This window comes from Atta colombica, unplaced genomic scaffold (genome assembly GCF_001594045.1).
Source record: "Atta colombica isolate Treedump-2 unplaced genomic scaffold, Acol1.0 scaffold145, whole genome shotgun sequence".
Lineage (NCBI taxonomy): Eukaryota > Metazoa > Arthropoda > Insecta > Hymenoptera > Formicidae > Atta > Atta colombica.
Window position 1 is genome coordinate 699,541 of NW_017259234.1, and position 16,491 is coordinate 716,031.

Sequence of the window (16,491 nt, forward strand, 5' to 3'; positions counted from 1 at the left end):
TCTATAAAGTTAATAATTTATACAAGTTTTATAGAATTAATGTATAGTTGAATAAACTGTTATAGTTATTGCAATTATAATTTACAATTGCAATTATAATTCAACTACGTATATTAATTCTAAAAAGCTTATATAGTTGTTATAGTTTCCATCATTATATTTTTCTCCGAATGTGATTATTTGCACAATGCACACAAATAGTATTATAACATAAATAAATATTAAAAAATGAAATCCCATAGAAATATTGATATTCGAAAAGTTAAGATCTTTTTAGCATATACCTTCTACTAAATCCTCGATATAGTCATTATATTCTTCTATTTTTTTTTCCATTTTGTCTGATATTTCATTATCTTCATTTTTCTCTTCTTCAATCTTATAGTTTGGCGTTGTGATTTTCTTATTTTTTCTAAATTTAGTTACATAAATATCATCATTTGATTCAAATAAAATTGCTGTTAGTTCGTCTTCATCTGGTTTAGCAGATATTACTTTATGCGTTTGTTTATCCTCATCGTAATTAAGGTGCAGTACGTTTATCGTATAAATTTCATCGGCTGCAGTTATTGCTTTTTCATTTGAAATATTGACTGTATTTTTCTTCGACCGTTCATTGTACTCTATCGATGAAACGTCTCTCTTTCGAATACTTGCTTTGTTGTCAATGTAACAGTCACTTTTTCTTGTGGTAATCAAACCGTGCCTGAAGAATGCGTTTTTTTTTTCATATTTTTTACTATTCAACATGAACGTTGCAGTTGGTTGGAAGACACTTTCATGATAATGAAAAACATTTGTAAAACGTTGTTCACATAGAGAAGTACTATTTTGAAAATCATCGGTCGTGTTTTTTTGCATTGCAATCTTTTTTGGAAATTTCTTCTTTTTTCTATAAAGTCTAGTGAAACCTTTAAAATATTGCAATGGCTTAGTGATATCGTTGCTCAGCCAGTCATAATCCAACAGCTGCAGATTGTCAATCTTACGAATAGTCTCTTTCTCTCTTCTGCGATGTCGAAAATTGAATGGAACATTCCATCTCGGTCTTTTAATTTTCTTCGTATTTGGTAAAGCGAGAAGTCTTCTGCTTAATCGACCAACTGATTTCTTTTCTTCTTCTTTTTTTTCCAGAACGTACGGCAGACAGATCTTTTTGGTTACAATATCTCTTCTTTTTTTATCGAAAGGAATCGTTGTATTTTCTAAAACGTTCAGACAAACTCGTTTTGTCATTATTTCTTCTTCTTCCTGCGTGACAGGTTTTTCAGGAATATACGTTATTTCCTTTTCTTCGATATCTTTCATTTCTGTATGTTGAGTAATTCCCATCTTTGTAGTCATTCGATTTTCTTTCTTTTCGGTTATCTTTTTAATCTGCGTTGTTAATTGAGCTTTTACAGTAGTTCTTTCAGTCGGCGGCACTGGCGTTGATAAACTTGTGAACATAGTCTCGAACGATGTTTTTTTCTTTTCAAATTCTTTCACGTATTTATTAAATTCCATTATATCTTTTTCCAATCTTTTCTCTCTTTCCAATAGAATCTTTTCTCTCTCTTCTAATTCGCGCTCTTTCTTACGCAATTTTTCTCTTAATTTTTTTATTTCCTCATAGTATTTTACCTCTGTAGTCGTACTAATAGCTATAGTTGATAAAGTGATTATAAACTCTAATTCCGGTGAAGTGAATAAAGGTTTACCATAAATATCTGTATAAGTTGCTATGTATGTTTCTTCTGTAGTGTACCACGTAGGGGTTGTAACTGAAGTTACACTGATTTCTTCAAATCTTTTACTAAATGTAATAATAGGTAAAGTAATGAACTTACTGGTGACTAATGTAATAGTAGTTGGACTAGTAATAGTAGGTGAAACGAATAAAGGTTCGCTATAAAGAGTTATGTAACTCGTAGTATATATTTCTCTAACAGTATAAGGAGTCGTAGTTTCAATTGTAGCTAAGCCGATACTATATAAATCTACACTAGCTGTAGTGATATATAAGAAGGTTATATAATCCGTAATTTGTATCTCTTCTATTTCTTCTGTAAGATATGTAATAGATGTGCTTCTCTCCGTAGTGTAAGGCGCTTCCTCTATTTCTTCCATAACGTATGGCGTAAATGTAATCTCTTCTATTGCTTTCTCCGTCTTCTCCGTAGTATATGTCACAGATATGGTTTTCTCTGTTATACTAAATAGAGTCGTTTCGAATACATAACTTATAGTATACATTTCTTTGGTAGCATACAAAGTTGTAGATTCAATTGAAGTTAAACCGATATTATACAAATCCATGATAGTTGTAGTAACATACGGTATTAAAGTTATATAATCTATAATTTGCGTTTCCTCTGTCTCTTTTGTAATGTATGTGATAAATGTGCTTTTCTCTATAGTGTAAGGTATAATTGTTTCTTCTGGAGCATATGTCACAGATGTACGTTGCATCATTTTCTTGCATTTTTCCTTTTCTATTTCCCACTGTTTTTCTTTTTCCTTGAACCTTTCTTCTCTCTCCGCCATCTCTTTTTCATACTGTTTGAGCTTTTCGAATCGTTGTAGTAACTCGTTCAACAGTTCTCGTTCACTTTTGCTCATCGTAGTAAATACAAGTTCAGTTTCAGCTTCAGACGTGGTAAATGGTATTACACTCGGAATAGTCTCTTCTTCCAGAATCGCTGAAGTGATAACTTCATAAGCGGTTTTGATAATATCTTCCATTTCAGAAGATGCAGTACTCATAGTTGTTATGTATACTTCAATAACTTCTCTCTCCGGTAACGTCGTTAGCGTTGATGAGATGAAAAAAGAAGTTAACTTTTCCACGGCAGTCTCAGTCTCTGAAACTTCTTCTGGAATTGTAGTCTTTTTTAATGCAATCTTTGGAATTTCTTTAGGTTTTGTAGTGAATTTTGGTGAGGTGAGCCAGATTTCCGTGAACCATTCTATAGCCGTGTACTTGGGAGGAACCGTTAGATATTCAAGTGGTTCCGTCGAAATTTTGAAAGTTGTTGAAGAGGGAAGAGTATATTCTTCAGTAGAACCAAAAGTTAACCATATTATTGGTTCTACTTCTTTACTTGTAGTGGACGCTGTTAACTCAGTTTCCATTTTAACCGTTGTTACATTTTCAGCTATAGTCGATGTGGACGTTTCTAAGGTAGAAGTTGAAGTAATTTTTTCAGTATAAGATATTTCTGAAGTAGTCACGATTGAAATCACATTAATGTAAGTTGATGCAGCTTCAGAATGTGTTAGGTATTTTGTAAACTCCGAAGTTATTATTTTATATAAAGATATTGTTGTGCCTTCAATAAAAGGCGAACTCGTTGTCTTTTCTTTAAGTAATTTCGTATATTTTTCTGTTACGGCTGTTTCTTTTGTCGTTTTGTATTCATCATAATAATACCACCTTTCAGTTGGTATTTCAGTATCATATTCTTCATATTCTTTATATTCTTCTTCATAAAATGGCTCTTTTGCTATATAATATTCCGTTTCAGCTTCTAGCAATTCTTCAGTAGATACTGTCGAAATTGAAACAATGGGAGAAATGGTTGTTTTGATAAGTAATATAGAAATTGGAGTAGCGTATGTTATTGATGGACTTTCAGTCGCTGACATCGTAAACTCTTCTGATACAGTTTTTGGCAATGTAGAAATAACTTCCGATGTAGTCATAGGTGTTTCCGATGTAATTATTATTGATAGAATAAATTCAGAAAATGGAGCAAGCGTCACAGTAATTGCAGCTTCTAAAATTGTTACATATTCTGGTCTTTTAGTAGTTGGCAACAATGTAGCAGTTGTAATAATAGTTGTTATCAAACTTGTTTCTGTAATTTCTATGGCAGTTTCTTCCAAAAGTAAAGCAGTCGTTGCGGTTGTTGTGAGTACCAAACTGGTACTCGTAATACTTGTTTCTATTGTTGGCATTGTACTTGTTTCAGTGGAAATTAATGTAACTTCCGATAATGACGACATTTCTTCGATCATTATTTCAGGAGTAACAGTGATTTTTTCAATCAATAAAGTTTCTTTAGTTATCGTGGGTAAAGTAATCGTTTCGATTACGGGAGAAGTTGCTTCTGAAGTCGTTTCGACAGAAAACGTAAAAAACGTTATTGGTGTTGTTTCTTCGATGATAATAACTTCTTTTGTAGTAATCCGAATTGTACGTTCTGTCGCTATTTCTTCTCTCGTGGTTTCATAATATCTTTCAGATTCTTTAGTTTCTTCATATTCTATTACAGAAGACGTTGTACCTTCAATAATCTCTGTTAAAAGAGAGGAAGTAACTAAGGTAGATGTAGTCTCATAAACTGTTGTTCCAGTATCCATCACAATAGGCTTGATTGGAATTTGAGTGATAGAAGGCGTTGTTACCGTCGAATATGTAAGCGAAGATATTGTACTTTTCTCTTCTGTGATTGTGCTAGCAGTTGTACTGAAGACTGTGGTGTTCATAGTCAAGATGAATGATGTAGTCAGAATCGTTTCGATTGTGGATACCGTTGTAGGAATTGATAATGCAGCTTTAGTATGTAATGTCTCAAATGAATATGTTGTCATAGGTATTAAAGAAGTTGTAATCTCTTCTATTAAAAATGTAGAAAGCGTAGTATTCGGCATTTCACTTGACTTGATTGTGCTTGTAATTAATGATAGTGGCGTTGTCGTTGTTATTTTTAATGATGTAGTTGGAATTGCAGTTTTGAAAGAAGTTGTAATAGCTTCTTTTGTCGTAGTCAAAAACATACTAGAAACTGTAGTACATGGCGTTTCACTTAGCGTTGTGTTCATAATCAACGTTTGTAATAGCGTTACAATAGGTGTCGTTGAAGAAATTAAAATGGTCTCAGCTGTTTCAGTAATAATAATTGTAGTCAAAGTAGACAGAGTTGATGTTGGAAAAAATTCTTTCGAGGACGTTGTCACGAATGATGTAGTATATATAGTAATAAAAGGCGAACTCGTTGTCTTTTCTTTAAGTAATTTCGTATATTTTTCTGTTACGGCTGTTTCTTTTGTCGTTTTGTATTCGTCATAATAATACCACCTTTCAGTTGGTATTTCAGTATCATATTCTTCATATTCTTTATATTCTTCTTCATAAAATGGCTCTTTTGCTATATAATATTCCGTTTCAGCTTCTAGCAATTCTTCAGTAGATACTGTCGAAATTGAAACAATGGGAGAAATGGTTGTTTTGATAAGTAATATAGAAATTGGAGTAGCGTATGTTATTGATGGACTTTCAGTCGCTGACATCGTAAACTCTTCTGATACAGTTTTTGGCAATGTAGAAATAACTTCCGATGTAGTCATAGGTGTTTCCGATGTAATTATTATTGATAGAATAAATTCAGAAAATGGAGCAAGCGTCACAGTAATTGCAGCTTCTAAAATTGTTACATATTCTGGTCTTTTAATAGTTGGCAACAATGTAGCAGTTGTAATAATAGTTGTTATCAAACTTGTTTCTGTAATTTCTATGGCAGTTTCTTCCAAAAGTAAAGCAGTCGTTGCGGTTGTTGTGAGTACCAAACTGGTACTCGTAATACTTGTTTCTATTGTTGGCATTGTACTTGTTTCAGTGGAAATTAATGTAACTTCCGATAATGACGACATTTCTTCGATCATTATTTCAGGAGTAACAGTGATTTTTTCAATCAATAAAGTTTCTTTAGTTATCGTGGGTAAAGTAATCGTTTCGATTACGGGAGAAGTTGCTTCTGAAGTCGTTTCGACAGAAAACGTAAAAAACGTTATTGGTGTTGTTTCTTCGATGATAATAACTTCTTTTGTAGTAATCCGAATTGTACGTTCTGTCGCTATTTCTTCTCTCGTGGTTTCATAATATCTTTCAGATTCTTTAGTTTCTTCATATTCTATTACAGAAGACGTTGTACCTTCAATAATCTCTGTTAAAAGAGAGGAAGTAACTAAGGTAGATGTAGTCTCATAAACTGTTGTTCCAGTATCCATCACAATAGGCTTGATTGGAATTTGAGTGATAGAAGGCGTTGTTACCGTCGAATATGTAAGCGAAGATATTGTACTTTTCTCTTCTGTGATTGTGCTAGCAGTTGTACTGAAGACTGTGGTGTTCATAGTCAAGATGAATGATGTAGTCAGAATCGTTTCGATTGTGGATACCGTTGTAGGAATTGATAATGCAGCTTTAGTATGTAATGTCTCAAATGAATATGTTGTCATAGGTATTAAAGAAGTTGTAATCTCTTCTATTAAAAATGTAGAAAGCGTAGTATTCGGCATTTCACTTGACTTGATTGTGCTTGTAATTAATGATAGTGGCGTTGTCGTTGTTATTTTTAATGATGTAGTTGGAATTGCAGTTTTGAAAGAAGTTGTAATAGCTTCTTTTGTCGTAGTCAAAAACATACTAGAAACTGTAGTACATGGCGTTTCACTTAGCGTTGTGTTCATAATCAACGTTTGTAATAGCGTTACAATAGGTGTCGTTGAAGAAATTAAAATGGTCTCAGCTGTTTCAGTAATAATAATTGTAGTCAAAGTAGACAGAGTTGATGTTGGAAAAAATTCTTTCGAGGACGTTGTCACGAATGATGTAGTATATATAGTAATAAAAGGCGAACTCGTTGTCTTTTCTTTAAGTAATTTCGTATATTTTTCTGTTACGGCTGTTTCTTTTGTCGTTTTGTATTCGTCATAATAATACCACCTTTCAGTTGGTATTTCAGTATCATATTCTTCATATTCTTTATATTCTTCTTCATAAAATGGCTCTTTTGCTATATAATATTCCGTTTCAGCTTCTAGCAATTCTTCAGTAGATACTGTCGAAATTGAAACAATGGGAGAAATGGTTGTTTTGATAAGTAATATAGAAATTGGAGTAGCGTATGTTATTGATGGACTTTCAGTCGCTGACATCGTAAACTCTTCTGATACAGTTTTTGGCAATGTAGAAATAACTTCCGATGTAGTCATAGGTGTTTCCGATGTAATTATTATTGATAGAATAAATTCAGAAAATGGAGCAAGCGTCACAGTAATTGCAGCTTCTAAAATTGTTACATATTCTGGTCTTTTAATAGTTGGCAACAATGTAGCAGTTGTAATAATAGTTGTTATCAAACTTGTTTCTGTAATTTCTATGGCAGTTTCTTCCAAAAGTAAAGCAGTCGTTGCGGTTGTTGTGAGTACCAAACTGGTACTCGTAATACTTGTTTCTATTGTTGGCATTGTACTTGTTTCAGTGGAAATTAATGTAACTTCCGATAATGACGACATTTCTTCGATCATTATTTCAGGAGTAACAGTGATTTTTTCAATCAATAAAGTTTCTTTAGTTATCGTGGGTAAAGTAATCGTTTCGATTACGGGAGAAGTTGCTTCTGAAGTCGTTTCGACAGAAAACGTAAAAAACGTTATTGGTGTTGTTTCTTCGATGATAATAACTTCTTTTGTAGTAATCCGAATTGTACGTTCTGTCGCTATTTCTTCTCTCGTGGTTTCATAATATCTTTCAGATTCTTTAGTTTCTTCATATTCTATTACAGAAGACGTTGTACCTTCAATAATCTCTGTTAAAAGAGAGGAAGTAACTAAGGTAGATGTAGTCTCATAAACTGTTGTTCCAGTATCCATCACAATAGGCTTGATTGGAATTTGAGTGATAGAAGGCGTTGTTACCGTCGAATATGTAAGCGAAGATATTGTACTTTTCTCTTCTGTGATTGTGCTAGCAGTTGTACTGAAGACTGTGGTGTTCATAGTCAAGATGAATGATGTAGTCAGAATCGTTTCGATTGTGGATACCGTTGTAGGAATTGATAATGCAGCTTTAGTATGTAATGTCTCAAATGAATATGTTGTCATAGGTATTAAAGAAGTTGTAATCTCTTCTATTAAAAATGTAGAAAGCGTAGTATTCGGCATTTCACTTGACTTGATTGTGCTTGTAATTAATGATAGTGGCGTTGTCGTTGTTATTTTTAATGATGTAGTTGGAATTGCAGTTTTGAAAGAAGTTGTAATAGCTTCTTTTGTCGTAGTCAAAAACATACTAGAAACTGTAGTACATGGCGTTTCACTTAGCGTTGTGTTCATAATCAACGTTTGTAATAGCGTTACAATAGGTGTCGTTGAAGAAATTAAAATGGTCTCAGCTGTTTCAGTAATAATAATTGTAGTCAAAGTAGACAGAGTTGATGTTGGAAAAAATTCTTTCGAGGACGTTGTCACGAATGATGTAGTACTTTCTGACGTTGTGAAAAACACAGTTGTAATAGATGTAGTCGAAGGTATTGGAATTTCTGTGGATTCTAAACTTTCGGTAATTGTTAAAATTTCGGTAATCATTTGAGTTTCAGTACTTGATAGAGTTTCCGTAATTGTTGGCGTTAAACCTTTAGTACTTACGATTTTTTTAATTGTTGGAATTTTAGTAGTTGCTATAATTTCAGTAAGTGTTAAAGTTTCAGTAGTGGCTGTAATTTCTGTAATTGTTGGAATTATACTAATCGTTGATATTTCGCTGGTTATTGGAGTTTCGGTAAATGCTGTTTCTGTAGTTACCAGAGTTTCAGTAACCGTTAGAATTTTGCTGATTGTAATAATTTCTGTAGTTGTTGAAATCTCGATAATTGTCGAAGTTTCGATAGTTATCTTAATTTCAATAGGCGTTGAAGTTACAGTAGGCGTTATGATTGTAATACCTGTAATTTCTTCGATAATTGGAGTTTTGTAAGTTGTCAAAATTTCAGTAGATGTTAAAGTTTCCGTTGTTGCTGTTGTTGTAGCTATAGTCATTGGAGTTGTACTGATCGTTGGAATTTCGCTAGTTGTTAGGATTTGGATAGATGTTGGCGTTCCCATAGTTATTACACTTTTATTAGTCGTTAGAAATTCGATAATTTTTGTAGATGTTGTAATTTCGGTAATTGTCGAAGTTTCAATAGTTGTTTTAGTTTCAATAGGCATTAGAGTTTCAGTAGGCGTTATGATTGTAATACCTGTAATTTCTTCGATAATTGGAGTTTTGTAAGTTGTCAAAATTTCAGTAGATGTTAAAGTTTCCGTTGTTGCTGTTGTTGTAGCTATAGTCATTGGAGTTGTACTGATCGTTGGAATTTCGCTAGTTGTTAGGATTTGGATAGATGTTGGCGTTCCCATAGTTATTACACTTTTATTAGTCGTTAGAAATTCGATAATTTTTGTAGATGTTGTAATTTCGGTAATTGTCGAAGTTTCAATAGTTGTTTTAGTTTCAATAGGCATTAGAGTTTCAGTAGGTGTTATGATTGTAGTACCTGTAATTTCTTTGATAATTGGAGTTTTGTAAGTTGTCAAAATTTCAGTAGATGTTAAAGTTTTCGTTGTTGTTGTTGTAGCTATAGTCGTTGGAGTTGTACTGATCGTTGGAATTTCGCTAGTTGTTAGGATTTGGATAGATGTTGGCGTTCCCATAGTTATTACACTTTTATTAGTCGTTAGAAATTCGATAATTTTTGTAGATGTTGTAATTTCGGTAATTGTCGAAGTTTCAATAGTTGTTTTAGTTTCAATAGGCATTAGAGTTTCAGTAGGTGTTATGATTGTAGTACCTGTAATTTCTTTGATAATTGGAGTTTTGTAAGTTGTCAAAATTTCAGTAGATGTTAAAGTTTCCGTTGTTGTTGTTGTAGTTATAGTCGTTGGAGTTGTACTGATCGTTGGAATTTCGCTAGTTATTAGGATTTGGATAGATGTTGGCGTCCCCATTGTTATTACACTTTTATTAGTCATTAGAAATTCAGTAATTTTTGTAGATGTTGTAATTTCGGTAATTGTCGAAGTTTCAATAGGCATTAGAGTTTCAGTAGGCGTTATGATTTTAGCACTTGTAGTTTCTTTGATAATTGGAGTTTTGTAAGTTGTCAAAATTTCAGTAGATGTTAAAGTTTCCGTTGTTATTGTTGTAGATATAGTAGTTGGAATTGTACTAATCGTTAGTATTTTGCTGGCTGTCGAAGTTTTGATAGTTATTGGTGTTTCCGCAGTTGTCATAGTTTTATTAATCGGTAGAATTTCAGTAATTGTAGTTTTTATAAATGAAATCTCAGTAATTGTCAAAGTTTTGCTAGTTGTCGAAATTTCGGTTGTTTTAGTTTTAAGTGAGCTTAGAATTGTACTGGGCGTTGAAGTTTTAGTACTTGCAGTTTCTTCAATAATTGGAGTTTTAAGAGTTGCTAAAATTTCAGTAAGAATTGAAGTTTCTATAATTGTTGTAGCTTCTATAGTCATTGGAATCTCCGTAGCTATTGTTAAAGTTTCAGTAGTAATTATTATAATTTCAGTAGGTATTGGAGTTTCGGTAATCGTTGGAATTTCTGTAGCTGTTTCCTCCGCGGTTATAGTTTTCTCAATTTGTGACACTGGACTCTCATCCTCCGGTATTAAAGTTGTTGTCACAATTACTGTCGACGTACTTAAAATCGTTTCCGTTTGTTCTAAAACCATAGGCGAACTTGTGATTGCAGTACTCTCAACTTTATGCAAAGTTATATTCTCGCCAACAGTAGATTCTGATGTTGCAATTTGAGAAGCTGTTGTAATTGCTAGAGATGTTAAAACTGATACAATAGAAGTTGTAGTTTCAATCATCAATTCTGTTTGTGTCCCAAATAATGGTACTGTCAAGAATGTATATAAAGATATATTTGTTTCAATAAATGAACTTTGTGTTATTTCCATTGCCAGACTTGTTGATATACTTTCCACAATTTCCTCCTCTGTTACAGCGGATATCTCTTCAATTAAAGTTTTAGTAGCTACAAGAATTGTAATCTTTAAAGTAATATCCGTCATACCTTCTAAAAATGGAGTTAATAGCATGATAGATTCGATTGTAAAACTTTCTATCATTGGAATTGTGATGGGAATCTCAGTTACTTCAGTAGTAATCGCAACAATTGGTGTTATAGTTAAATCAGTGATTGATATTGCAGCTTCCTTCATCGAAAGAATTGTTAATTCTGTCATATAAAGTAGTGGCAACGTAGTCGATATTGGTATTATAGAAGCACTTAACGTAACCGGCGATTGTGTCAATGATACAATCTCTGAAATTTTAAAAGTTATATCTTCGTACTCGTACTCTTTATATATGCTTGCATAATTTCGTTTATCGTAATCCTCACTGTATCTAAAATCAGTAACTGTTATGTATTCATATAAAGATGATTTAGTTATCTCGAAAATTTCTTTCTTTTCTGTAATTATACTGGAAGCTGTAATTGTCGGTGTCTCGATAAAGTATGGCAAAAATGTTAACCTAGGTACAAAAAATTCTGTAGTTGTGATAATTAACGGCAACGACTCCATTAGTTTCTGCGTGGTCCATATAGTAGTATCTACTTTTTTAGTTTTGTTCAATGATTCAAATATATCAATATAAGCCGTCTCTTCCTTATAAAATTGTGGATCAGTAAGATGAAATTTTTTTTCTTTACCAGAACCAGATATTTCGTTCGACATTGCTCTCTTCACATTGCGTTGTGTCAGATCTCGTTTATCATCCGATAAGAAATGCGCTGAATTGTTCTTTGCAAGCATATTTAAAGAGGGTGTATTATCCGATGCAATCGATCTATTTATTTGATCATTCTCTGGATGATTTTGTCTACCGCCTGCAAAATTTTTGCTCGATATGTCACTTTTAATCAAACGCGATAATCCTAAAATTGGCGTTGTTGTACGCTTCATTTTTTTCAATCCGATAAACTGTCGGATTGGTTTCATTCGTGTTTCGTAATTTTTCGTCAGAGACTTTAAATTTCTATTAAACCTTGAATGAGACAATCTGTCGCCTGATTTGGAAAACTCTCTCTTATTCAATTTTCTCTTTTTGAAGAAGTTTCTGCGACCGCTCTGTACTTCTAAATCGCTAATTGAGCTTTTGTATTTATGAAACGGTGTCATCAATTTATTTAAAAAGATAGTACTTCTTCTAATTTTTACATCGCGTTCTGCAACATTTTTACCTTCGATTTCAATACGTCTCTTATCCAAAGACTGATTATTAAAACTTTTTGTAGAGAAATCAGAATTGTAATAATCTACTTTATCAACTAGCTTTGTAATATTTGTGGCGTTTCTATTTTTGCTCTCTCGCTCAATCCTCGCTGATCCGACGACATTTTTTTTATCACACAGTCTACTTTGCACGTTGCTCATACTTTGATTGACTAACTGAATTGCGCCTAGCAATTTTTGTAACTCTGAGGACAATGGTTTAATTGCCATTAATAGAGCATTTGTATTTTCTACGTTAGACTGCGCTTTCTTCAATAGCCATTCATCAGTACTTAGAAGTAACGGCGCAGATGTTACGTAATCATCTTTAAGAAACGAATCTATTTCAGTAGTATAATTAGTAAACAATATCTCGATTGATCTATTATTGTAATAAAAATCGTTGGAATGTGTTGACATTTTATTGTTATATTCGCTTGAAATCGAAATTCCGTATTCCTGATTATCTATATCTTGGCTATTTAAAATGCCATTATTAACGAAGTAGTTAGTGATATTTGGAAAGAAAGTATTATCTTCATTTGATGCGTCAAAGACAGCTCTATCTTGCGTTGAAATGTCATCTATAAAGTCTGTTATAGATTTATCTTCGTTGCTTTCTATTAAAAATTTCGGATCTTCTCGATTTTGTGGCGTATCAAATACTTCTTTATCGTTAATTAAATCTATTTCAACATCTTCTAAAGTAGCTAGTGTATATATATATTCATCGAGCGTGTCAAAAGTATCTCGGAAATCGATAGTCGTCAATTCGACACCAAACTCACTGTATTTCAAAGAATTTCCGTAATTTCCACTATTTTGTCGAATTGTATTTATCTCATTTAATTTTGCCGCAAATAAGGTACTCAGTTGATCATAATTCGTGATTTTCTTTGAAGTTACATCGTAATCAGAAATATCGAAGGAAGAAGATATTGAAAGTGTCGATGAATCATAAAAATTGATTCCGTCATGCAAGTTAATATCCACCAAGGAAATATTTTCGTAATCCAAAACGGGGAAGACAACTTGTTCTTCGGAAATTTTAGAAGTAACGTCGATTAAATTGGGATCAGTCTGAAAAGCAATATCCGGGTACAAGAAGTCAGAATGAGACAGCGACACCAGATTTTCATTTTCTTTGGGAACACGAGGCTCAAGAGTAGAATATAAATAATTCATGTCGTGATCAAGTAAATGGAGATTGTCTCTTTGAAGATACGCTTTACGTACATCTTTTACATCGTGATGCATATATGTCTTGAACGAGAAGATTGCCGAGGTTGTATCCTTATCTTTTTCTAACAATTTATATCGCTTAGGTATAATTGTTCTATCTACATCTGTTCGAGAACTCTCTCGGACGTTCTTCAAAACGTACAGATTCTTAGAAATCGGTACTAGCAAATATCTTTTGTTAGAGCTTGTCAGGCGATCACTGAATAATTCTTTTTTAACATTGTATGAATTTGACAAATTCTTCTGATATCCATTGTATCGCCATTGAAATTCTTGAGGATGACTGGAATTCGATGAATCCACGCCAACAAATTTTCCAGGATGATACGCAGGAAGTAACATTTTGTTATTTAATCCTTTAAAAGCAGGACTTTGTATGTCCGTAACTTCTGATTTCGGATTTGCAATTCTAGAAAGGATTAGATTTTTATTAGAAGCATTTAGATCAAGTAATCTCCGCGAATTTGGATACCGCCTAGCGATAGGAAATATTGCTTTATCCACAGAGTGATCTAAATTCTCTAATTGCGATGGCGGCTTCTCAAACGCGAGCAATGGTCGATTAATTATCTTTCTTGTTTCCATAATTGACGGATTCGTCGTAGAATCCAAATTGATTACGGCACGTGTTGATTCTGAGACTCGCCAGATTGGAAATCTCGCAACATTCGATAAGATATCCTCTTCAGTGATATCATTATTGCCCGTGTAATTATTCCAATGATTCATAACCTTATTCGAATTTTTCACATGTTTCTTTCTTTTTCGCAAACTTCGCGTTAAGTTGTTTAAAACTTTTTTGTTTTGCAGAAAGCCGTCGATTTGATTTCCCAATGACTGTCTATTATGCTTATTTATCTGGATTATTCCATCATCGATAGGTATTTCGGATACTCTATTTCGCGATGCTGCACTTTTCTGTTTAAAGATATATTTGTTCTTGCTGCTTCCTACAAGCATTGAAAAAAAGAGATGCTAGGAAGATATGTACGATAATATATTAACAAAACAATTATTAATTGTTTATTAAAATAAAAAAATAGTCTTTTTTAATATGCAATAATAACTTAACTAGTTTAAGACTTAACTTTTTAACAGCTATATGCTGTAAAGCATCTTCACAAGTTATTTAATCCTTAATTACAATTATGAAAACTACATCTAAGTTCTAAAGCATCTTATTTGAAATACAAAATACAAATAAACCTCTGTTTTACAACAATTGATAGAGGAAGATTCAAAGTTGTTTTATTTACAATTTAGAATCTCATAGTCAATTAATAAAAATTTTGTACTTTAGAAATTTTTACTTTAAATTCAAATGACCCATAGCTAATTGGGGGTTAATAGTATGTTTAACATATAAATGTAAAATGTGTACATAAAAAATATAGTGTATATAAATATAAATTTATAAATATAAAAACTTAAGACTGTTACATTTAATGAAAAAATGATTTGAAACGAATTTAAGTTTAAATAATTGTATGCATGTACTTGACATCTTTTTGACGATATCATTACCAATCGCGATTCTTGCCACATAAATCGCAATGTAAAATACGATGAAAAGAATAATTCGCATAGCGTCATATCACGGGCATCCTTGGAAGCAGTCCTTCGCTCACGATTTACACGTATCGTCGCCGCTATTTTGCACGAATTTTCCATGGAGCATCACACAATGATTCATGAAGGTATACTGTCATGGAAAAGCAATACATGTAGTGTTTGCTTCGACATGAAGTTCATAAAGTTCGTGCAGTTTGACGGGAGCAATATCAATAATTGACGAACGCAAACGTCTCAGCAAACGAGACTGGATTGAAATGAATTGAAATGGATTCAAATTTTCAGAAATATTGATTCACGAATGTTAAAATGAATGCTTTTCAATTCTGAATGCATTTTTATTTATTTATAGGAATTGCATGGAACATATCTCTATCCTTTCAATCTAAAAATAATATTAGCTTTTTCTGTGCACACAAACACAATTGTGAATATTGTTCAATTCAAAATTTTGAATAGGAAATGCAGTTTTTCAATCCAATTGCATTCAATTGAATCCAATTGAATCCAATTAAATCCAAAAAAAAGTATTCGCTATTTAAAACACGCATTTGGATAGAAAAAATTTTCAATCCATTTTAATTTATTCTCGTTTTCTGGGACATACAATTTTAAATGATTATTTAAAGTTGTCTTTTTAATTCTCTAGTTATTATTGTAATTCTCATGAACGTAAGTTTGCAAATAGCTGCGAGAAATAATAATCACATATATTTAATTCAAAAGTTAGTTTAGTTTAATTAAATTCATTTTTCTTTGTATTAAATTTTCTTTCTCTTTAAATATTGAGTTGTTCGGAAAGTTCGTGACCGACTAACCTATAATTTAATAAATGTATACTAAAATTCAATTTTCCTTCAACGTCGGTATAAAATATATCAAATTAACACACTTCATAAAATAAAAATTTGTCAATAAATAAAATAATGAATTATAATATCGTAGTGAACGAATTTTAGAATTTTCAAAGTAAATTTTGTGATCACGTGATTTATAGACAATCAATTAATACACATATTTAAAAAAATGACAACGACCTAACCTAATCATTAAAATAATAGCCAAGTGCGGACTTGTTACATGTTTGAAAGTTTGTGATTAGAATTTGTGATCGCCTTTTGTAATCATCTTCAACAAATTTGTATTTATTCAATAATGTTTATATGTTTATTCATTTAATTTCTTGAATTTTCTTGTAAAAGGCTGGAGGGAAAAATTTATTGGCCGTGTGTTCTACCGTGTGTTCATTCTATAGAAATTTCAAGAAAAGAGAAGAAGTTTAACAAAAATTCAACTATATTACTTAGTATGGATTTGTAAATCCGTATTGTTAATGAACTGTCATTTGGGACACGAATTATTGGAAAATGAATACGGAAATATTGAAGGAGCATTTAGAAACTTTGGCCGGTCATGTGTTTGATAATGACAAGCTGGTAATTCTATTCAATAATCATTTATATATGTTCTATATTGTATCCTGTATATAAATGTATATTACTGTTCTACATTATATATATATATATACAGAGATGAGTATACTGATAAAATTTATAAAGTAGTTGTGTTAATATCCACTCTAATCCACTCTTTCAAATATCTCGCTAATCATGCACGTACACACTGGCATAT

At 32.2% G+C, this 16,491-nt stretch overlaps 1 protein-coding gene across 1 annotated transcript in view; it reads right to left on the reverse strand.

Moving 5' to 3' along the window:
* The window catches only part of LOC108685035 (mucin-2-like), a 30,311-nt gene extending 15,520 nt beyond the window's left edge, over positions 1-14,791 (reverse strand). Inside the window, 5 exon segments of the mRNA XM_018189644.1 lie at positions 285-11,091; positions 11,191-11,493; positions 11,584-13,471; positions 13,628-14,237; positions 14,785-14,791. Coding sequence (XP_018045133.1) covers positions 285-11,091; positions 11,191-11,493; positions 11,584-13,471; positions 13,628-14,237; positions 14,785-14,791 — 13,615 coding nt within the window.
* Positions 14,792-16,491: the final 1,700 nt, after the last annotated feature.